The sequence below is a fragment of the Gasterosteus aculeatus genome, chromosome 6 (assembly GCF_964276395.1).
Source record: "Gasterosteus aculeatus chromosome 6, fGasAcu3.hap1.1, whole genome shotgun sequence".
NCBI classification, from domain to species: Eukaryota; Metazoa; Chordata; class Actinopteri; order Perciformes; family Gasterosteidae; genus Gasterosteus; species Gasterosteus aculeatus.
The window spans coordinates 13,911,261-13,933,716 of record NC_135693.1 but is presented as its reverse complement, the minus strand read 5'-3'; the positions used below and the strand labels follow the sequence as shown (position 1 = coordinate 13,933,716).

Genomic DNA, 22,456 nt, shown 5'->3' with positions numbered 1-22,456 from the left:
AGAGTATACAAAGAGGAGGAAGATGGTTTAAAAGCTCTTAGTCACGATTCTCGATTATTGTTATATTATAAGGATCTCCATTGCTATTGTTATGCATCCATGCTCATTTGTCCTGCATGTGCGCTCTATTTTTTCTTTTTCATTTGTTTCTCCCTCAAAGCTCCTCTTGTGGACAGCAGCGACAGTGGCCACAGCGCAACTGCAGTCATCATGCTTGTGTCAGTCGTGCTGATGGGCTTGGCTGTCTTCGTAATATACAAATTTAAAAGGTACAGTACACTGGATATAATATATTTTGGATTGCTCAGGTGCAGATGGTTATGTCAAATAGATGTTATTGTCTTTGTGCGTTCACGTAACGACCCTGTCTGGAGTCGACGCCATTATCTACAAGCAAGAATCTCCCTCCTAACTCCCTAAAACTTTCCAGGAGTCAGACTCCACATATCTCTGAGTTATAGACACCCACGACACAATAATAGCTTGAGGAATAGGACAATTTCCCTCTGTCTCAATCTGCAGAATATTACAGGGAATGACAGGCTAATCAATTCCCCCAGAGTGCTGAATGGCTGTCAGAGTCCTGCAGTTATCAATATTCATCTATCTGACAATGGGAGGATTGACCTTTTGGAAATGCTAAACACAGCCATCCAAGGTGAGGCACACTCTGCAGAATGGCAGGAAAGGTTGAGGAGATAAGTCCTGAGACAACATACATTATACAGTGAGGGACATACAGTAAATAGCATCCTCTGCACTGGTAATCCCGTGCCAATCACAGAGGAATGGTTAAGTCCCCCGTGTCGTTTGCCAGATTTGACTCACTAGGAAGTAAAGCATTGCTTAAATGTTCACGTTCCTAATGTCCTCATTAAGGACAACTTTTAGTTTCTTAAGCTGCCTCAAATGTCGCCGCACCAGCTGCGGCGCTGAAATCGCGAGGGGAGCCTCTGAAATTAGACATGCAAGATGTTAGTTTTAAGTGGAATTGTGGGTGCATCTGAGGGGATGAAAAATTGATTGAAAAACGGAGGTGAACAATATGAAAGTGAAAGAGCGATGCCCGGTGGAATATGGAATGCCCCAGTTTCCAGCTTTCAAGCAATCCCCTCCCATCCTTAACAGTTAAAAATAGTGTGTGACACATTATGCTTAGTGAAAGCATTAGTGAAACAGACCTGATGGCAGGTTTCCATTAGCTGGCCACATCTTTTTTTTTTTTCCTTCCCCCTACTGCATGGCCTACAGGAAGATCCCGGGCATCAACACATACACAGCAGAGCAGCCTGACAAAGAACAAGAGGTCATCCCGACAGTGACCTCCATAGACATCCCAAATCCTGAGGGGGAGAAGCTGACCTCGCTGGATCACGTGGACGTACAGTTGGACTCAAGGGCCAGAGGTAGTTATGCGTTCTCCCATCAAGCTGCAGCTATTCCTCACGAATAATCTAAGTTTGGTCTCATTATTGATTTCTAAGTTTTACGTAGGACTAAGAGGGTGCATTCTTAGTGTGGTGTTGTGTTCGATAACTTGGGAGTTGCAGTTGCGGTAATCACCAACAACATTGTTCATAAAGACTGCAGAATTACTTCAAGGGTCAATTCCTCATAATGACAAAGGAGGAAAAATACAAACATGCTTTTCCTGTTCAGATGTGGACACTTTTAGTGTGTTTTTCTGGAAAATAGTGATACGCTGTTTGGAAATGCGGTATTTTTGCTAATTAGAAAACTAGACTTGAGTCGGCTATTCACAAAAAAAAGAACATTTATATCAGCCAGCAAAAATATGAGGAAAAACCTGAAACTACTCAAAATGTATGGTTTTCTTTTTGCTTTGTGTTTTGATTTATGCAGTAGTCATGATTGTCATGAAATAGGAATTAAATGCAAACTTGCTGGCAATGTGGAATACATTTCTAATGTCCTCAATTACTCTACCAGACTTCATCCTGCAGCATCACTTCCATAAACCACTCAGTTTGAAAATGAAAATGTTAATTACTATTCCAAAATTGGAAAATCCTTTCCTCTGTTGGGCAGTCTGATCAAACAGCAGGCTAATGTGACCGTACTTTAAAACACTTGCTGCTTTCACTCCTCTTGTTTTTGTGTTGCTGTATAGTGAATAAAAACAAAACAATGAAAGCACTTTTGATTTCTTTATAGATATGGTATTATATCACAAGGCTTGAGTGAGGAAATGTATTTAACAATAGTGTCAACTAACTACAGAAAACAAGGTGTAGCATTTTTAAAACTGCACCATCAAAAAGGAACAGTAGTCACAAGTTTAAGCTCTCTGAAACAAAACTGAAAGATGCTGTTCTCTTTGTTGTTACGTGCTTATGCTATTCCCTCTGCACCTGCATTAAAATACAAAAGTCACCAAGGCACGGTTGTTATTGTGTGCAGTATATTTATGTATCTGCCCAACCTGGGTTTCTCTGGCGTTAGTATTCACAGGTAAGTGAAGCACAATCAAGCTAAAGTGATGAGAATGTCTAGGGTGAATTATTTGACCCAATAAATTAATTAGTGTGTCAGGAAAGTAGCAAAGGTGTGAAAGCATTTTCATCAAGAAATATCTACGAGGTTCCAGTTGATTTACTTCTAAACAATCGACCCATCCAAGATAAATGTGTTTGCCTGCAAAAAGACACCGCAACGCAAATGGATACATAAAATTCCCCCTCTGTCTCTTTCCTTTTTTTTTTCTCCCCCCTCTCCCTTGTCAGGCTACCTGCCATCTCACACAGACATCAAGCTCTCTGATGAAGCGCCCCATGTGTTTTAATGTTGAGAGTCTATGACCAACTCGAAAGCAATACATCTTCTTTGGCAGTTACTTCCAGCCAGCTACGGAACCGCGGTCACAATGAATGCTCTCGAGTGTTTTGCTACCCATGCATGGATGGACCAGTTCACACTGTGCTGCCTAATCCCTCGGAGGAGACTGTACAGATTTATACTTGCTTCTCAAAAAAAAGGGACACTTTTTTTGACCGAAAATACTTGTATTTTTCGCAAGGGACGATGATCTTTTTATGTAAATAATGTACATCTGTAATGGGAGAAGTAAAAGTTATTTGTCTCAGCTGGTCACATACACATCTGCCCATGTATGAAAAAATAACACAGCGGGGCAAGTCATGTGTAATAATATCTCAAAATATGTTTCTATTTCTGTTCTCTGGGCTTGTGTTTGTGAAGTCTACTTTAACTGTGTGGGAATAGTTTATCTGATTAAGACACTTAGAGAAGCAGATTCATTAAGCTCTGTACAATCAGTGAATCGTATCACCAGATTCTCATCAAATGAAAGCTTGCAATATCCAGGAGACGAGGGATGGCTCCTTGTCCCAGATCTGTGTATTCCATCAAGCCTGTCTCTTTGCAGCTCAAGACGTTGTACATGTCATAACAAAAATATAACAGCAGAAATGATCAGCAGAAATACACTGGACCGGTATATAAAGTAGACGAGAAACTGAGACTGAAATAAGTACTTTAGTGACATCAATTAACACTGATGAATGTTAACCCTACATTACACAGATTATACACACATTTATAACCTGAATCATGGATATGAATTATTTGGGCAGCTGCAATCTTACATTTGATTGTTTTTTTTTATCAATGTGACTGTTAAACAACGCAATGGCTTAAACTTGTGCTTTTATACTTATTTGTTGCCCAGAGCAATTGTTGTACATTCTGATTTCTTTAAATAGAGCAAATGTAAATCTTCAGAATAACTCCTACGTTAACAAAGACGCTATGGTTACAGCCGCAAACACATACTGTGATGTAGTAAAAAGTGCTAGACCTGTATTTGAATTAATTACATATTCGTTCGCGTTCCCTAAGCTATTTGTTTGTGAGATATACCACTAATAAAGTAGTTAAAAGACTTGAGCTCCTTGACACAGTTACAAAACATCTCTTTCTTTTGAACTGAGCTCACTGTGAAGGATGCAGGAACTAAGGCAACAACCGAAACTACACTTGGTTTAACTGGAAAACATCATTTTACACCTTTTTTAAATGTATTCTGGAGCGTTTATCTACGCCCTACGTTACCAGCATCTCCACCTGACATCGCCTCAGGAGCCCGCAGTCTGGTCGAGGTTTGCCCCCGAGGACTCGGCGCACAAGAGGCTGCGGATTTGTTCATCTCCTTCGCTGCGAGGGACACAGAGATAGAGAAGATGTATCTCCTGTCAAACGAGGCTCAGCCTACGCACAGAGCTTTGGTCAGCTGCTGTCTCTTTGGGATAAGCAACACTGAAGTTCATCCAACTTTTTCTTTTAAGTGTTGTCAGCATCGTATGTCAGGAAGACAAATTGACTGGAGGCTTCTCCGTGCTTCTTTCCTCCAAACCTGCGATTGAGCCTGAAGCGTAAATAAACTCTTTTCTCGTCATCAGGCCAACAGGCATCCGTCTCTCTACAGCGATCTTCAGAGGTTTTGTCCCAATAATCAATCTGTGAATAGGCTGGTGAACATATTTGCATGATGATTTTTACCCCCCTTTTCGAGATGGTAAAAATATGTCTGTCTTTGAGAAAAAAAAAATGTAATGTGAATTGCAGTAATTTCCGTTTTTCAAAGGCTGGACTCGCTCGTTCATTACAGGTGATTTGCTGTTACTGTGTTTTCCATTTGGTCTCATCATCTCGCAGAAGTAACCTTGGTTACAGAATAAAGCAGAAACAAAACATTAACGCAGTGCGGCGGATTGTTGAACTGATTTCCAAAAGGCATAAACCACTTTATTTATTTCTGCCATCTGTTAAAATCCATGTAGTCGTCTGCGGCATTTAGCTACGCTTGACCTTTGATTTAGTCAATTTCATAAAGGGTGGAACTATGACTCAAACGGGTCGCTTTGATCGAAGAGCACTCTCACGCGAAGTTGTTGCTTTTCTGTTTTGTCAAAGTTTCAGTTCAGACGTCTGCATGATATGACAACAGGGCGGAAAAGGAGGACGATGAAGTGCAGCAAGTAGCCTGTAGAGATTCTAATGGGGTAGCTCTTTGGCTTTCCCACTGTGCAACAAGTTAATTATCCCCTCTCCGGGAAATCGACACACACACACACACACACACACACAATCAAGGACGATCTTCCCGGAATGGGTGGCACCTTGAATGAAAAATGTCCCACAACAATAACCCCACAGCAATATTGTGTTAGCCACAGTGTGAAATTGATGAGCATGTTTCCTTTCATTGAGTGCTACATTAGTATCTGGCTGCAGCGAATCATCTATTAGGGATTGTCACCGTTCAATTTGATTGTGCACCGTCGAACATCCCAGGGCAGTTAGAGAAAGGCCTCGGCGTTAATTCAGACTGAGAGCAGGAGCGAGAATAAGACTCTTGGGGCGTTGGTGACTGTTGGAGTGATGGAGATTGGTGTCTTTGAGGCGGCAAACAAAATGCAAAACAGTGGAACCAGGGCCTTGTTGCTGCATCCTCGTGCATGAAGAATAATTTCAGCCAATCAGAAACACAGTTTTGTCCTGCAAAACGTCTCTGTCTCTTTGCCATTTTATTGTGAAAGGCTTTTTTTTTCTTCTTTTTTTCGAAATCTGAGGATGGAGAATGAGCTCCGCCAGCGGCAGTGTTCTCTACAAAATTGTGTGTTTCTCATGATTCAACCGCTGCCTCAGTAATCGTTCCCATTAAATCAAAAACATCTGTAACTGGCAACTTGAGTGATAGAGGTAAAATTAAGCTCAGTCAAAGTGTCGGATTGGAATCCTCACAACGGTTATATCCCATTTCTGCCCATTAAAGCTGCCTCCAGAGCCTCTGAGGGATCATTAAAAGTGTACTGCTGAGAGTGATAGGCTGATAGGTACCCGGGTTTGAGATAACACGCGCTACATGAATCTGTTTTTTTAGGTTCATGGCACGACAATGAAGACATTTCTCGTTCACTGGCAGCCCCAAAAATCTGCATCCTTTTGACAGCAGGAAAAAAAAGGAGCATGTGGAAGTATATCTTTCATGCATGGGGAGAATATCATAATATTCTCACATCTTCCATTAGAATGGAAACTCTGAGTGAATACATAATATGTACACATGATTCAGTATAAAAATACATTTATTTTGAACAATTTAGAAATGGAAATTTGTTCACAGTAAGAAATATGACTCAAAACAAATGAATTTATATATATGACAAAAATTAACAATATCATAGATCATGCACAACTTTTGGCAATTGCACAACTAGACTATTCGACAAGGTGTTAATATTTGGTTTAATGAAACTTTAAAACCAATAATGTGTATATATACACACATGTAAATGTATATATTTATATGTGTGTATATATACAATCATAAATATATATATATATATATATATATATATACAAGTACTTGCTCTCCCTAATATAGTATTATATTCTTTATCACAGATTATTAGGGCATGCTATTGTAAATAAATAAAATAGATTAAAAAGCGAACATGTACACTGTTTTGATGCTGAAGTACATAGAAACATACTAACCAACTGACTGTTGAGGGAGTCAACCTTACATTAGTAGGAGGATGCTACTGTACATTCCTTTACATTCCTTCCTATATGTACACGTTTAAAATATCTCTACTTCTAAGGCCGTACTTTTGTGTTCAAACATCACATTTTGTTGTGTACCATCAGCTGATGAGTCATTAAAGCACCAAGCTAACATACAAAGTAAAACCAAGAACATATTATTTTCCAATATTCCTATCTGATAAGCATTCACGACGGTCAGACTCTGACATTTTTAATAGAAATATTCATTAGTGTATATTTACAACTCAAAGAACTCAAGTTATTGGGTGGTAAATGTTAATGTGGTTTATCAAACGTGAAATGATGACGAAAGGGAAACATGATCCACACCTTGTGTACGATTACATTTGTATTAAAAACTATTTGTTTATCATTTTAAGCCCTGTAATATGATAGATGTCCCTATGTCCTTATAGTGATTCCTTATCAGTTAATGAAGAACTGAAAGTAAATATCAAATATCTATGCCTGAAGCAAAAAGATGTCTCTTATATGGAACTATTATCATTTAACTGTCTCTTACAGCTTCTAACATGTATCATTTAGACAAATCTTTCTATTTTCCTCCCAATTAACAAAAATTATGATTCACAATGGTGAATATTCATTAAACAGGGTGCGTGGATGTAGAATTGGGGATCTTGTGGCTAATTGGACATATTTTGCTGGCTAACTTTATCAGTCAATTTCAGCACATCGCCGCCCCCAAACTGGAGGCCTTGGATTCTGGCTCGGCGCATTGATCCTCAGCATTTATTATAAAGACACTCACTACGCATGTGGGTTAAACACATGACTTAGAACGATAGCAGCTATCACAGTGAAATGCGTATTTAAAAAGAAGACAATGCCAACGAAGCAAAGAAATTTAGCACAATTGTGACACCAACAATTTGTACTTACTCAGTTACAGAGTCTTAGACGTTAGTACAGTTTGGAAATTCCCTCGTAACAATTCTCTCCATATTTCTTCCAATTCCACCTGAGAACATGCAGACAAAAAAATGAAAAAAGACTAAATAAAGTAACAACCAACTAGTTGGACATCCCATGCACATGACACATTGCTTGTATTGAGGATACGATTATAAAAGACTTTTCAAAACATCCTCTTACTGTAATTGCCTTTAACAACAGCCAATCAGCACAAAAGGCAATGCTTTGAGATCAAATGTTTTTTACTCTTCATTAGGGATTATTTAGCCAGGCATATTGGTTGAAAAGCCCCCTGTTGTCTCTCCAAGCGGGGCCGAGCTGGTGATAGAAGCCTGATAAGATGGGATCGCTGTGACAAGTGGGGTCGTTCAGATTGTGCAGATAGCTCATTCAGAGGTGGTACTTTTATCCCTCGACTGTGTGAGTAATTTAAATTCAGTGATTTGTATGAAGCAGCGTGAAGCCAATTTCATGTTCACCCGTATGACTAATAACCTGGCAATACATTCATGAACAAAAAGATCCTGCAGGCAATTCAGATTTGCCAAAGACAATAGTAGCATTTTATTAGACTAAAATATATGGAGTCAAGTTAAAGGGTAAGAGGAATTAAGAAGTTTGAAATTAAAAGGTTTAAATGTCTAATGTCTGAGCACATGTAGCTGAGGAAATACCAATGAAATTAAGTTGGGAGTATACAAATAAAGTATATACAGTGCCATTCAAATGTTTTAACATATTTTGTCATTTAATTGAGTGAGAAAGTGTGTCCAAACTTTTCACTGGTGAAATGCATCACAGTTCATTAAAAAAAAGTGAACTTCCACCTCCAGCCTGATCTCCAAAACCTGTTCTTAAAAATGTATACGAAAATCTTGAACATACAAATTCGTAGTGATACATAAGAAATAAATATGGACTGCAACGGATGACGTCACCCTATTCAAAGTGAATGGGGACCTGCACCCCGTAAACACACTTTGTGAAGTCTAACGATGTAAAATAAACGTGTTATGATTGCATTTTTAACGAGAAATCAATGTTAACTTGTAAGAATAGAATACTAACCCTAACCCCTTCAAAAAATCCAACATGGCGGAGAAACGTTCACTCAAGAATCTGACATGGTCCGCCATGTTGTTCACTCAAGGGGCGTGGTTAACCACCGCCACTTCGTATTTATTGTTACGAATTTGTATGTTCAAGATTTTCGTATACATTTTTACGAACAGGTTTTTGAGATCACGTTGCCTCCTCACAGCATCCAGCGCCATCTAGCAAGAGTGATGCCGACCAAAGAACAGTTATGTAAATAACACTTTTTAATAGAACTAATTTGTACTTGTCACGTTGTGCTATACAAACTACATCGCTATGTAAACCTGTTCTGACAACCTCCTGCCTTGCCTTGAATTTTGTTTACAGCCTTAAGCCATGTGTGTTAATCATTCAGAACATAAATTACTACATCATTACATTACAAGTTTACATTTTAAGTGCTGTTTCACATATACAGATATTAATTTCTGGCTTTATACATTTCGATTTGACTTCAGAGCTGTTAGTGGACTGCAGAATCTGCTTTTTATAGGGTTAGGGTAAGTACTTGTAAAGTTGTTTTGGCATAAAATGAGAACACGTAAAATCACTGAACCCAGATAATAATTAAATTAAAACTAGTTAATGTTTTCTGGTAGGTGGCATGAAAGGCCTAACTATCGGCAAAGGAGACATATGTGAATTATAAAATATATTTCAGAGGCAAATAAAGTTTATTCTAGCCACATTCCAAGTAAATTAAATACAATAAAGTTTTTCATTTTTACAACGTGAAAGTGAATAATGAAGGCAGTATTTACAAGGGATGAATGGACAGAGGCCCCGGCTCACAGATGATTGATCATATTATTTTCTTGTAAACCGGATACAACAGACTTCCATCTCCAGCCAAAATCCGACCGCATGAAAATGAAACCAGGCTTCAAAGTATTAATTAAACAGCGGCTTGTAAATCCATTTGATCTAGCGAGCCGCAGATCAAAAGGTCTCAGTGCCGATCTGCCTCTTTGTAAATAAACAACTTTTAAAGCAACCAAGAAGGAGTGGATTTTTTTCAGGTCAGGAAAGACAAAAAATACAAACAGCTAAAAAAAAAAAAGGAAGAAGAGCAAAAGGGCGACTAGGAACTGGTCGGGAATACAGCAATGCTACTTTGGCAAATAATCCAATGTCTGCAGGGAGTACTTCTCATCTAAAAGGCACTGTGGACCTCAGCCAAAGCAATCAAAAATGGTGTCATTGTGATATCTGTCTGTCTGGGGCAGTTGCTTGTGGTGTTCAATTTGCAAATATATAACACATTGCATTGATAACGGGGTTCCAGTGCCATACATGTGTGGTGCAGCTTCATTTACAGTTGTTTGAATAAAACTGAAACCATGTGTTTTGGGTCAATATCCAAATTCAGTTACAATGGACTGAAAACAGATGTTTTTTGGGCAAATAAGTAAATAATCAGTATCAGTCGTGTACAGTGTCATCCTTTAGTAGTGTCTGAGACTTTAGTATTCCCTCACAATTTCATTAAAACGTTTTAAAATAGTACATGTTATAATATGTCACAAGAAGTTATAGTATAGTTTACCAGCAAAGTTTCATGAACTATTGTGAAAATATAAAAACGTAACTGTTTGGTTGGTCATTGAAATGTTATAGTTCCTAGTAAATTATGAAAAAATAATTGACAACGTCATAGCGTAATACATCATACAAATGAAATTTAGATGACATAGTATTGCATGAGGCTAATAAAAAATGTTATAGTAAAGTAATATCATATGAAGCCTAAGAGTATAATATGTCATAAAACTGTCAGTACAATATAAGCATCAAAGCCACGTCCATCCATCCATTATCTTTAACTACTGCTCAGGGCTGGAGGGGGGAAGGGAAACACCAAATCAACCCACTACTCATCATTAACAGAGAGAAATAAGAACGCGGGGTTTCTCCTCACGCACGTTGGCCGCCTCACAAACGTGTTCTTCTAAACCCTCGATAGCAGCCACATCATAAACTTCTTTAATGACAATATTACAACTTTCGCTTACAATATTAATCACTCGTGCCCTCAACTTGTAACGATGTATACAGAAATATCTATAAATATATATTAAGACTGCTTTTTTTTCCATGTTGCATCCCAACATGCGGCTTAAATAAGTGTTTAGGAATTATCACCAGAAAATACTCACTTTTTATTGCTTTACAGATGATACCTTATTATATCAAACAAAACCAAGCAGTCCCTTAAATGCAAAGTTTTCCTTGAGGAGATAAAATCCTTAATGACTTGCAGCTTCCTGATGTCAAAGTGAAGTTATTGTAAGCAAAGCGGAACCCCTCAGGAACAAATTATGTGATGATACAAATACTCTAGAGGGTATTGCCCCGCTATCCAGCACAACAATAAAGAATCTTTAATCAAAAATAAAATACAGTTTACCATATGTTACTCCATCGATAATAATAATAATCCAAATGATATAATAATATAACAACAGCCCACTTTGGCTTCGTAGGGACATTTACTCAATTGTACCGTGGAATTACTTACCTCTGCTCCTGGCCTCCAGCTCCTTTTCCATGAGTTCCTTCGGGGAAGGAAACTCACTGAGCTTGACCTTTGACATGTTGTCATTCTGGCCGACCGTACTGATCACCTCCGGCTCCTTCTCGTGCCTGTCCTCAGCTTGAACGTGGATCCAAGGCATTTTCCTAATGAGAAACAAAAACAAAACGACAAGCATGAATGAGTTTGCGACTGAAAAGACTCAACTTTACTTTCTCATCCACGGGGAACACACCTTTTGAATTTGTAGATGAAGAATGCCGCCAAACCAACAAAGACCACAGTGAGCAGCATCAGCGTGGCCGACCCGCTGTGGATGGAGTTTGAATCCACGAGCGGTGCTGGAAGTCAAACGTGTCCAATAAGCATAACATTTGGAAAAAGACAAGTGCTTTACGTTCCCCTTTAACCGCGGCGTATCTTAGGAGCTCCCGTTGATCACCTGATCTGTGCGCATCATCCCCACAGGGTATTAAACGGAATCTTTAGGAGGTTTACCAGCCCCCTCCCCCTGCCACTCCCCTGGGGTGCGTCATGCAGATAGCTTATGCATAGTCATGGCTTTATAAATGCTGAGAAGCAATATTCAAAGTATTCCCCCTCGCCTCCCATCTTTCTCTCCTTGAGAGAGAAGCCCATGAAGTCTTTGACCTTTCTGGATCATTTTAAAGGCAACCCGGACCTTTGTGTGCAGACACAAATGAAGACAGATCCGTCGGTGGATGAAAAGGGTAAAGCCAAGCAGGCTTGATCGACACGTTTTTGCGATATGCTAATGATCCGGTGACCCTGCCGATTTTCTCATTGCATACCAAATGCCCTCTTTGTCAATCGTGTGATTGATTGGCTGATTTCAAAAGAGAACTACTGTCTCACAGCCTCAAGAGCAAATCGGTGTACTGGGGAATATATTTAAATCCTGGAATTTACAGTATAATCTGAATTATATGTCTTTGTCTTATTGTTTTAGAGTTTGGGTAGAATCTCATCGGAAATCCTAAAAAAGACTCTTGGTTTAACCAAATCTTAGTTTGCACAAATTGGCATAAATTAAAACTAATATCTATTTGAACAGGTTTGATGTACGTTTTAAATGTTTTGTTTGCAGGAATAATGGGCCTGTTACAAACAGACTTACCCAAAGTTTGCTGAGTCATGTACACAATAATGTTAATATCCGCTTTCAGCTCAAACTGGATCAGGCCTTGGTTCAGGGCAGTCACAAAAATATCGGATATCTGTTTCACATATAGGGTAAAACACAAACACAGAACAGTACGATTCAACGTAAAATATCTTTATCATTCCAGGAACTGGTAAATTGTAACAAGCAGCAAAAAAAATATCTTCCAAGAGCTCTTAATTCACATGTAACAGAACCACCAACATGCCTTTTTTACATTTGAATTGTGTGCACAATAAATGGACAAAATATAATTTGTTGATCGGAAAAAAGCGTTCCTATTCATGTATATAATCATACATAATAAACTTATTTTTATACATGATGGTTCTTACCGCCTCTAGAGCATCCTCACTCCCACTCTTGTGCTCTCTTGACGTGTGCTCATCAGGTAGGATGAAGAGCTCCGCTGTAGATGGAAGTCCGGGATACAGAGACACCAGAAGCTGCTCTTCAGGGACCCCAGACACCTGCAAAGACGAGACAAGTCCACACGCCGGTATTCCGTTGGGACGGTTACCTCTGAACTTTGTGCAATAAAGTAAAAATCACCAAACATTCACAATCAAAGTTTCATCAAATCAGCCTGAGTACAACATGAACACTAAATATCAATACATGATATTACACACATTGACCATTGTGTCTGCCTCATCCATACTTCATACAGATATAGAATAGTAATGAATGCGAAAGCCGCTGGTGGCCGAAGGAAAGACTTGAGAGCGATGCGTTCTCTCTGTACCTGTGACAGAGCTGTCCGCACCACGCGGCCAACGTCCTCCCTCCACTCTGGAATGTCAGGGTTGTGCTCATCAAGGGCGAGCGAGAATGACAGCAGCAGCGACCTGAAGAATTCTGGGGGAAAAAAAAAAGAAAAAAAAGGCAATGTACGATGTACGTTAGAATATGTGTGTGACTTCTGGTTTCGTTTTTCATTAGTCTGATGCGCAGTTTTGTCTCTTCTCATTTGGCAACGTACGCCTTGCAGTTAATTGCTCTTCAAGAAATCGCGCGCGCCCTCCGTGACATTTTATTCATTAGATAAGTCCATGTTGACAACGTGGCGATGCTTGCAGCGCGGACCGAGAGGTATCTTTCCCCGCGAAAGCATATTGCATATTCATGTAACTTGCAACGCATCAATTAAAGTGCTTTGAAGACTGTCGCTCCCGCTCACCTTTAACAGTTATAACTTTTGAATCCTGCATTATGGTGCTCCCAGAAGCAACCTGGACCGTGACCTTGTTTATTCCTTCTCTCTGAAATGTGTATGAGATGCTTCCCTCCAAGGTTATAATGGGCTGGAATTCAAAAGGAAAGAATTTCACAGAAAACGCTGCATTCTCTCAGCTGAATATAGAATACTATGTACATGCAGCCCGTATTGTATAATGAGGCAGTGCTGCAGCGAACACAATCAATGTGATAAATAAATACAATCCTAGCTGGATCCTTCAGAAAGACACGGCGCAGTCACATGCAGTCACATTTAACATGATTTGTGTGAAGGATTTTAAGATGTACACTTTGTTACCAACAGCACAAGGACATCAAGATGTGAAAGACTGCAGTCAACAGAACAAAAAAAGGGGAACTGGAACAAAAGTTGGGAGTGGGAGAAAAAGCTTCTCACCTCGGAGCTGTTCTCAAACCACCAGAAGAAGGTCAAAGTTCTGATGTGGCTCGGCCAAACCACCGCAGTCAGATTAACCTCCTTCCCCCTGACGGCTACGGTGGGAGTGGAGAGATATACGCGTTCCACTGGACCTGCGGCGGCAACAGATACAGCGCCACGTACATAGTACGTTACACACACGTGGGCAAACAAAACATGAACTCATCAAACACGGAGTGTCGTTGCAATCAGAGCCTATGTACTTTTAGCTCCAGCTGTGCGTATCTCCCATTTTCCAAGGCTAAAACGCTTGAAAGCGTCACAGCCGTGACTAAAATGAGATTTAGCAGAGTGGCAACGTGACCGTCCATGAAAGGTAAGACGTCCACGCTATGGGCACCGGCGCAGGAGTGAGTAATGATGTTTCTTATTCACATACTGGTAATGTGTAAAAACAGCGTGCTGCTGTCAGACCCCTGGTTGTTTTCAGCAGAAGCCGTCACTCGGTAAATCCCAGTTGTCCTGTAGATGTGGTTGATGCCATCATCTGTCCTGCTCAGGTTCGAGTATGTGATCTTAATTCCGTCCCCGAAGTCTAGCTGGATGCTGGTCCTCAAAGAGTCTCCCTGTGGACAGGCGGTAACACATGGCGTCTGTCACTGCAGTTTAGGTCAGGATACTTCAACAAGATCACATACGAGGGAAATAAGCGCACTCTGCTTCTAAAGTGCCGGGGCTGAGATGTCCTGTAAGCTGCGTCACAAACACTTTGAAGGTGGATGTGAATCCGAGGAGACAGAAATCCAACTGAGAATTGAAGAGGAAAAAGCTAAAGTGCAAGAAAAGTCATGACAGTGTACCCTGGATTTGTTTATTATCTGGTGCCATCTTGCAAGCTGATAAATTCATCCAAAAATACTTTCTAACTATCCACTTGTGGCATGTAGCTATGCAGATATTTCTATTAAGATATCTGCATTTCTACCGGATAATTCATTCCACTTGAACCTTAAGAAATACAGAAAAATACATTTAAAGACTTAAAAAAAATAATATGCATTGAATGCCATGTCATTTCATCCGCACTTCAATGCCATTGGCAGGATGTTAGCATGAAGGCCTTAGCATTTAGCCCACAGGGCATCCATTCATGCTAGTCCCATTGAAGAATAACCACTAACTAATACCACTTGGAGTGGTTTTAGGCAATACAACTCACTTCGTCGAGGTAGACCATGAACGTAACGTTGCTTCCAACGGCGACGCTGAGCTCTGCTTGACTCGTTGACAGCCGTAGGCCTCGTGGGGGTCTGGGACGACACGCCTGCCTCTTGGGGGAGAAAACGTTCCTCCCTCCCTCCTTGCAGTTATTGGACAAAACCTTACGATACCTTTGAAGGACAAAATCAAAAAGTTTGTTGAGTTCCTGTTTTATGTACTCTTATATACTACACTCATTTTACTAACATACAATTATGCATGAATCTATTTGCTTTGGTGAATGAAGACCTGAAATCAATCACAGTGAAAACTTTAGAATGATACTTTCAAATGTTTTTTTATGTGTAGCGAAGCCATTTCACCAAAATCCACAGTTTATTTAGATTGTTTTCTGCTCGGAGCAGCTTCTCTTGCAAATCCGCAATCTATTGTGTAAAGAAAAGTGTCTATCAATAGCACACAGATTTACAGTACAATGCATCCTGGCCTATTTTGTCACTTTTTGAGTGTGAACATGATGCAAACCGGCTCAGTGTCATTATGCATTTTGGAATGAGGTTACTGTTTTTTCTCCGGCTCTACTCGAAAGCTTTTTTGAACGACTGAGAAAGTGAACCATTATTTTCGGTTTGTGTTCGAGACAACGTGACAAACAAGCTGGAGTGGAATACTATTGTTATGGGATGGAATAAACACTTCGGGGCCACTTACCCTGTGCTGTTGAGAAAGCTTTGGCTGGTGCTGCAGCTTTTAGTCGCACCATTTGGATTAAACCAAAAAGCAGGGGAGCACTTTCCGTCCGCCTGGCGTTCCCACCCGTAATCACTGCCAAGCAAACATGACACTCGATGAAATGAAAAATTTCACTGCACCTGTAATAATTCGGCTTCTATAAGCTTTTGCGGTGGGTGAAATATTTTGCAGTTGGCGCTTCATTGTGTACTTTAAGAACGTAACCCGGGACGTGAGTCAGACAAGCAGGATCAAACAGAATTTCCAACAGATTGATAAACCATATTTAAAATTGATTTAATGATTCATTATTAATGGAATGCAAGTTGCACCAGCATATTAAAAAGCCCCTAACTCCCATCTACAATTTCCAAACGATAATTAGATCCAAAGGACACAGTCATATTGTTTTTCAATTAAATGCGGAATGTAAGATGGATAATAAGGCATACGAAGTTGTGCAAACTTCTGCAATCTTTTTTTGGTCGTAACAGCCGTAATTAACTACAAGTGAATGACATGTTCAAAAGGAGACGGGCTGTTTGTTAAACACATGATGAAAATAATTAAAGCTCCCCGGGGATGAAAGTTAGTGTCTGAACCCAGTCGAAAAAGCTGAGAGAAGAAGTTATTACCATTCAAAGTCGTAGGCTGTGCAGAGGCACGGGTCTGAGGAATAGATCCTCGAGTAGTCCTGGGCCAGCATGCACCGGTTACCTGGCCTGCGCTTCATAAATATCTGCTTCTCTCCCATTACACACAGCTCTCCCTACCAAACGAAAAGAAAGATGATTTAGTTTTTCCACAAAATATTTCAAGAAACTCTGGAAAGAAGAAAGAAAACAGTGACAGTTTTTTACAGTCATGACGGACGAGCTTTAAGATGACAACGGATCAATAATGTTTAACATGTCTGTAACCTTGTTGTGGAGGTGCCATTTTTGATAATCTCCATCCATGCACCTCCTGTTAAAGAGTCCTTTGTAGTCGATCTTGATCAGCTGCCACTCTGACCGATGACTGAAGTGTCCAAAAAACCTGCAAGATGTTTCCCAATCTTGAGACACAGATATTTCTGATATGATATTGCGCTATTAGCATAGCACCTGCAAATCTGATTAATTGGAGACGACATGAAAGATAAGAACCCCCCATGGACTTTTCTTTCTTTCCATCCACAGATGAGTAAATTCCTAAAGCCAGATAATATTTGTTTTGTTCCTCCTGAACGGTACGTGTCTGTCTCTGCTTACGTGATAATGTGATTGTCAGATTCTGGCTCCATTAAAACTCCGTCCACATACAGAGGGGCCAAGGAGAAACTGTGACGGTCCCACTTTTTTCCTTCGTCTAGACTGATCCTTCAGGAAAAAAAACAAAAACAAAACAACAGCTGTCAACACGTCAACATCTGTCCGTCTGTCCATCCGTTCATGTTCATCCCTCTGCGGTGGCTTATGAGTGTATTGTTTTCTCCTTGCATATATAGCGTTAAACATCACACGCACATAGGTTAAGCTTTGATATACACGGTACAAAGAAATCCAAATGTCAGGGGATTTATCTTTTGCCATAGATGAAAAATGGAGAGCCAATGATTCTCTTCCATGTGAAAAATTATCTCGGCACCGAGCTGAACAATAGAACGAATGCTCCTTGTACCATGGACATTTTTGAAGGTGACAAAACAATGGAAAAGAGAGATATGACTCAGGTTGTAACATTAAAATTGATTTGGGTGGGGGTGTGGGGGGGGTTCATATCATCTTTCCTAGAGCTTAATCACTTTTGACAGGGCTTGAATGTATAGGGACATTAAAGTAGATAGTGTTACAAAGCCCCCGCAATATGAAGGACTTATGGGGCATTCTCAGTCGCACAGTTCTACCCTGCTCCACTCCACATTTACATAAAAGCACTCACACCATCACATCCAACCAACAGTACAAAGCTGTAACAGACTCTCTTCTGTTGGAACGATTCTGACAGTTCTGAAGCTGCAGTGCCGATATAATAATCCTGCAAACTTGGCCCTTTGAACACATTAAAGGTAATCATCAAAAACAGAGCGAAAACTCAAACTATACCCAGATACTCCCCGCTTTGATTTTTAACACCTTAGATTCCTACCTACAGTAATTATAGTGTCAGCCATTGTTGGACAGTAGCAACACCTACCATAAGTGCCGAATAGGCGTCGCCGCGTGTAAGACGGCCAGCAAAGCCCCTCCGTTGTCAAGAAACCAGACGTTGTGCTCTTCATCAAAAATCTGTATTGGTGCACATTAAACAAAACCAATTTCCTCCACTTAAGACTGCACGCTTTCAATATGGATGCATAATCGATTTAAGATAAATGCATGCAGCGTGCTGGCCCACCTGTCTCCAGCTATTTCCTGCGTCAGATGTGATAAACATCCCAAGGTTAGTGGAGGACAGCTCTGTCCCGGTATTCCCTGAGTACAAAAACATGAATAATTTCACTCAGTCTGTATTTACATAGCAAAGGCTCCATAACACACCTGTATGCACCATCACCTGACGAAATCATTCAGAGTTATTTTTTAATCTCTGCATGCCCTCGCTTTCCACTGGAGGACACGACTGTGACTTCCTGCAACCTGATCATCTCATCCAAAATATGAGGTTTAGTTGGAGTTTCAGTATCCGATTCAATGACGCACAGAGGGCACTGAGTGACTCATTTTGTTTTAATGTTATTTCACTGTTAGTATGCATTCATCTGAGAAAGTAGGGATACCTCTGATCTGATCTGTTTTATTTATAAATGAAATGATTTTTCCTGTAAGTAACTCTACCTGTAGCCACAATGATGCCTGGCACAGACTTTTTGCTGGTGATGGGTCCAGACGTGTAGGGATTCTCCGACATCTCCAGATGAAGATGCAGCGAGCAAAATGGCTGTCAACAAAACGGATTCCAAGAGCACAAGTTGAAACAATATGTATCAGACAGATCTCCTCCAAAGCAATTATAATTAGCTTTGCCTCCCAATTATGCTTCCCGTTGAGAGAAAAGTGCGAACATTCTCAGATGCCATTCATACAACAAAGATACTTTGTTCCTTTCACATTCTCTGCCTGGGAAAAAAAGGGAGAAAACGGCTGAGAGGACACAAAGGGCATTTGCATTGTTTCATTCTACAGCAAACAAGGCATGTAATTAAAATTCCCCCAAGATGCACTGATAAAACTTGCAAAATGGATTCAAATCATTTCACTCATCTCTCAGGCTGAAGAACACTGAAACACATCAAAACGTTTCTTTTTTTTTTTTCAAACAGCAGAGGTTTTAGGGAGGTCAGACAGCAGACAGGAGCATAATGCTGCTATATAAGGCAAAGAGAAACACAGTTACCTGCTATTAACTGAACATTATACATTAAAACAAAAAGACAGAAGAACATACTGACCGGATGAGATTAATATCCTACCTGCTGAATAACAGCACGGCCATATAATGTAATTCAGTGTAATCTAACATTCATTAGTCCAATATGTCTACAGGTAGTAAATTGAAATCTCAGAGGTTAATGGAAAGGCTGGACCCCTGAAAGTATACACGATGACACTATATGCTCTACGCTGATAATAGGAATATACCAGCAGAGCATCTCATCTGCCATTTAGGAGGCTCATGTGGAAGCTGGCGCCTCGCCCTGTGCGAATGTGGCTCTGAATCAAAGAACTTCCTCAGCGCAGCCGATGAGGTTAATACATTTGATGAATGATGCATGTCGTGCGTTTCATTTTGCATGGATAAAAGCATAAATGAACTCGTACCCAAAGGCTTAAGCTTACCAGAATGCAGTGGAGGTTATTTCCAGCCACGTCTGTGGCAGGAGCTGGCAACAGGGCCCATGTTTGTCCCTTGTTGTATGTGATAAAAGTCTTGACATGACCGTCCAGCAGTTTGTTGGCGAGATACATGCCATTTATCCCTTCAACCTACAAGGGAAAACAGTAATGATTCTGATGAACAGCTGGAATATCATATCCACAATACTTAAGAGGTAAAGGGATTGGAATAGGAAGGCTGGATTGACTGATGAACAGAAATTAATCAATAATACTCAACGTATTGTTTGAGCAGTGGAGGAAGAATAAGCAAGCAAGAAGTACCAAAAGTAAAAATGACTCTTTACACAGAAATGCACTTGTCACTGCTATGATTGTTTATACGTTGGTTCATTATTATTGATGCTTTAACATGTGTAATTTGAACTACTTTGCTTTGTACTTTGATCAGTAACAATGCACCATTTTGACTGGTGAGATGTGTTTTAAATAAAATCTTGATCTAAAAAGTAACTAGTAACTTATTAATTCTAAAATAAAGGAAGATCACTCGTATTACATGTGAAAAGTATATTAGCATGAAAAAAGCTTGAGTAAAGTATCTAAAGTATATTGTGCTTAAGAAACAATAGCTGTAAATGTTTTTTTGTGTTACTCTAAAATCATAATGTTTGAATTGTATATTGCTGATCAGAGAATAAAAGGCCACTTGAATACGTACCCTATGATCTCATTAAAACGCAATACAACATTTTATAGGTAAAGTGACTGGTCAATGGATGAAAACATTTATAACTTGCAATGCACACCATTGGTAGTAGCTGGCATACGTTTAATGAACTGAATTTGGTGGAGAAGTGACAGCAGCAGCCAATAAAGACGACTAACTACTCACCTTGTAAAAGTCAACCAGTAGGTTACCGCCGGGTCCTCTGCCGGTTCTCAGGTCCTCTAATGAAAGGGTAAAGTAAACCCCGGGGGAGTCTGAGATGTACAGGCTGTACGTGTTGTTCTGATTCCACTCCTGCACCGCAGCAAACACCTGCTTCTCATCCGTGCTGATAATGTGCATGTCCTGCATGGAGGTGTTGGTTTGGAGAAGAAGAAGAGTTTCGTTAAAGCGAGATTCTTCTTCACAAAATGACATTTGTACAAATCGAACTCTACAAAAACATAACCGTGTCATTTTTGTAATCATCTGATTCGCTTACCTTTGGTAGACAATATTTTGGTAATTTCATCCGCTTGAAGGATTCTCTCATGTAGGAGACGAAGTAGCTGGCTCGTCCTGACTTGGTTACCTTTGCAATAAAGCGTGAAAAGAGAGCTTTGTCATTCTTTAAACACACTGCATATTTTAGTTTTGCTTCCCCTCACGCCTTTGTATTTTCACCATTTCAGGGTCAACAACTCCTTTATTTGCATTTTGGTTGATGCCATGAGTTTTTCTCACATTGTACACTGTCTGAATAATGGAAAAATGGGATGGGAGGTTTTACACAAGACGGAGTCACATCCGAAACGTGAAATGTAAACATGAAGCTAAAACATCTCTGGAAGGAGGTGTGTTATTTTTTCCAACGCATGACTGACTTGATAAAACATTTGCTATTGTGAAAAGCAGAGTAAAACGGCGAGGACCAGAGGAATATTATCACTAACTCAATTAGTCTCAACCTAAGAGGCACTGAAAATTGTGTTGGCCTTATCTACAGTGTGTCATGAAGATCTTAATGCACTTTCCCATCCACTAACAGGCCGAGTACCACTACCTGATTGCTTATTTTCTAATCAACTAGAAGGATTGCGTTTGTCCCCCAACACACTACATTAGGGCTCTAATGGAATAATCTATCGAAAATCAATGAGCTGCATTTTCCCAGGCCACATTTTTGAGGATGTTGCACTTGGCTGTTCCTTCTCTCCCAAGAGACTTTGGAGGTGTTGAAGACTGCTTATTTCGTTGTAGCCCGATCGATAACCTCATTACTCTTTGTCAAGTTAAATCCAACTGCCCCGAGCAATGAAAGTCACAAGAAAGTCATCTGTGCCACCACAGCGCCGCGCAGACATTCTCTCTCCAGTTATTTTCCAACACCGACATCTTCCTCGTGTCTGCCTCTGCCTCGGCGGTCAATCTCATCTCGGCTAAATGCAATTTGGGCATTTTATTGAATCACCATTTCTGAATCACACTGTGATATATACTTTTTTTTTCATCACAGCCATTTCAATCAAGTCTGTGGATTAACTGTGTTGAAAATGGAACTGGGTCACTGCTAAAGTATGGCTGCTGCGGCATCACATCATATTAAAAAAAAAGAAAGAAAATCTGTGGATATATAAATTAAAATATAAACGGTAAACATTTAGGGTGTTTTTATTCAAAATCACTCTGCAAGGAGATTGCAGAGAGATTTAGCATACACACCAACTCCTGAAAAACGTATATGATTAGATTTTTCCCTCAAGGCTGAAGAGCAGAGAGAAAACGACTGAGCTGTGGGTAAAAACGAATGAGGGTATTTGAAAATTACATTTCTAATAATGACCCTGACTGCTGGTGTCTAATTGGAGTCAAAGTCAGAGCGAATGGTAATAAGGACACCAACCTATCTATTCGAGTAATCTCAGTTTGCAAACACATTTTTCAGGCTCGGAGTATGTTTGTGTGCAGACTCAAACACTGAGCGCCGTGCTGTCGCACGAACGAGACAAAGACAAAA

The 22,456-nt window shown here is 40.0% G+C and overlaps 2 protein-coding genes across 2 annotated transcripts in view; one reads left to right on the top strand and one right to left on the bottom strand.

Moving 5' to 3' along the window:
* The window catches only part of LOC120820579 (VPS10 domain-containing receptor SorCS1), a 36,676-nt gene extending 31,939 nt beyond the window's left edge, over positions 1–4,737 (top strand). The window contains exons 25-27 of the mRNA XM_040178523.2: positions 161–269; positions 1,252–1,406; positions 2,745–4,737. Of these exons, the coding sequence (XP_040034457.2) occupies positions 161–269; positions 1,252–1,406; positions 2,745–2,803 (323 nt within the window). The 3' untranslated portion in view covers positions 2,804–4,737. The remainder of the gene's footprint in view (positions 1–160; positions 270–1,251; positions 1,407–2,744) is intronic.
* Positions 3,498–22,456, bottom strand: part of LOC120820581 (VPS10 domain-containing receptor SorCS3) — a 38,925-nt gene continuing 19,966 nt past the window's right edge. The window contains exons 8-28 of the mRNA XM_040178525.2: positions 20,942–21,031; positions 20,626–20,805; positions 19,734–19,880; positions 18,732–18,834; positions 18,292–18,368; positions 18,091–18,182; positions 17,166–17,273; positions 16,833–16,950; positions 16,548–16,681; positions 15,892–16,005; positions 15,179–15,350; positions 14,399–14,585; positions 13,978–14,111; positions 13,522–13,645; positions 13,087–13,199; positions 12,677–12,811; positions 12,297–12,396; positions 11,394–11,499; positions 11,144–11,304; positions 7,495–7,573; positions 3,498–4,194 (exon numbers count right to left, since the gene is read on the bottom strand). Of these exons, the coding sequence (XP_040034459.2) occupies positions 7,509–7,573; positions 11,144–11,304; positions 11,394–11,499; positions 12,297–12,396; positions 12,677–12,811; positions 13,087–13,199; positions 13,522–13,645; positions 13,978–14,111; positions 14,399–14,585; positions 15,179–15,350; positions 15,892–16,005; positions 16,548–16,681; positions 16,833–16,950; positions 17,166–17,273; positions 18,091–18,182; positions 18,292–18,368; positions 18,732–18,834; positions 19,734–19,880; positions 20,626–20,805; positions 20,942–21,031 (2,460 nt within the window). The 3' untranslated portion in view covers positions 3,498–4,194; positions 7,495–7,508. The remainder of the gene's footprint in view (positions 4,195–7,494; positions 7,574–11,143; positions 11,305–11,393; positions 11,500–12,296; positions 12,397–12,676; positions 12,812–13,086; positions 13,200–13,521; positions 13,646–13,977; positions 14,112–14,398; positions 14,586–15,178; positions 15,351–15,891; positions 16,006–16,547; positions 16,682–16,832; positions 16,951–17,165; positions 17,274–18,090; positions 18,183–18,291; positions 18,369–18,731; positions 18,835–19,733; positions 19,881–20,625; positions 20,806–20,941; positions 21,032–22,456) is intronic.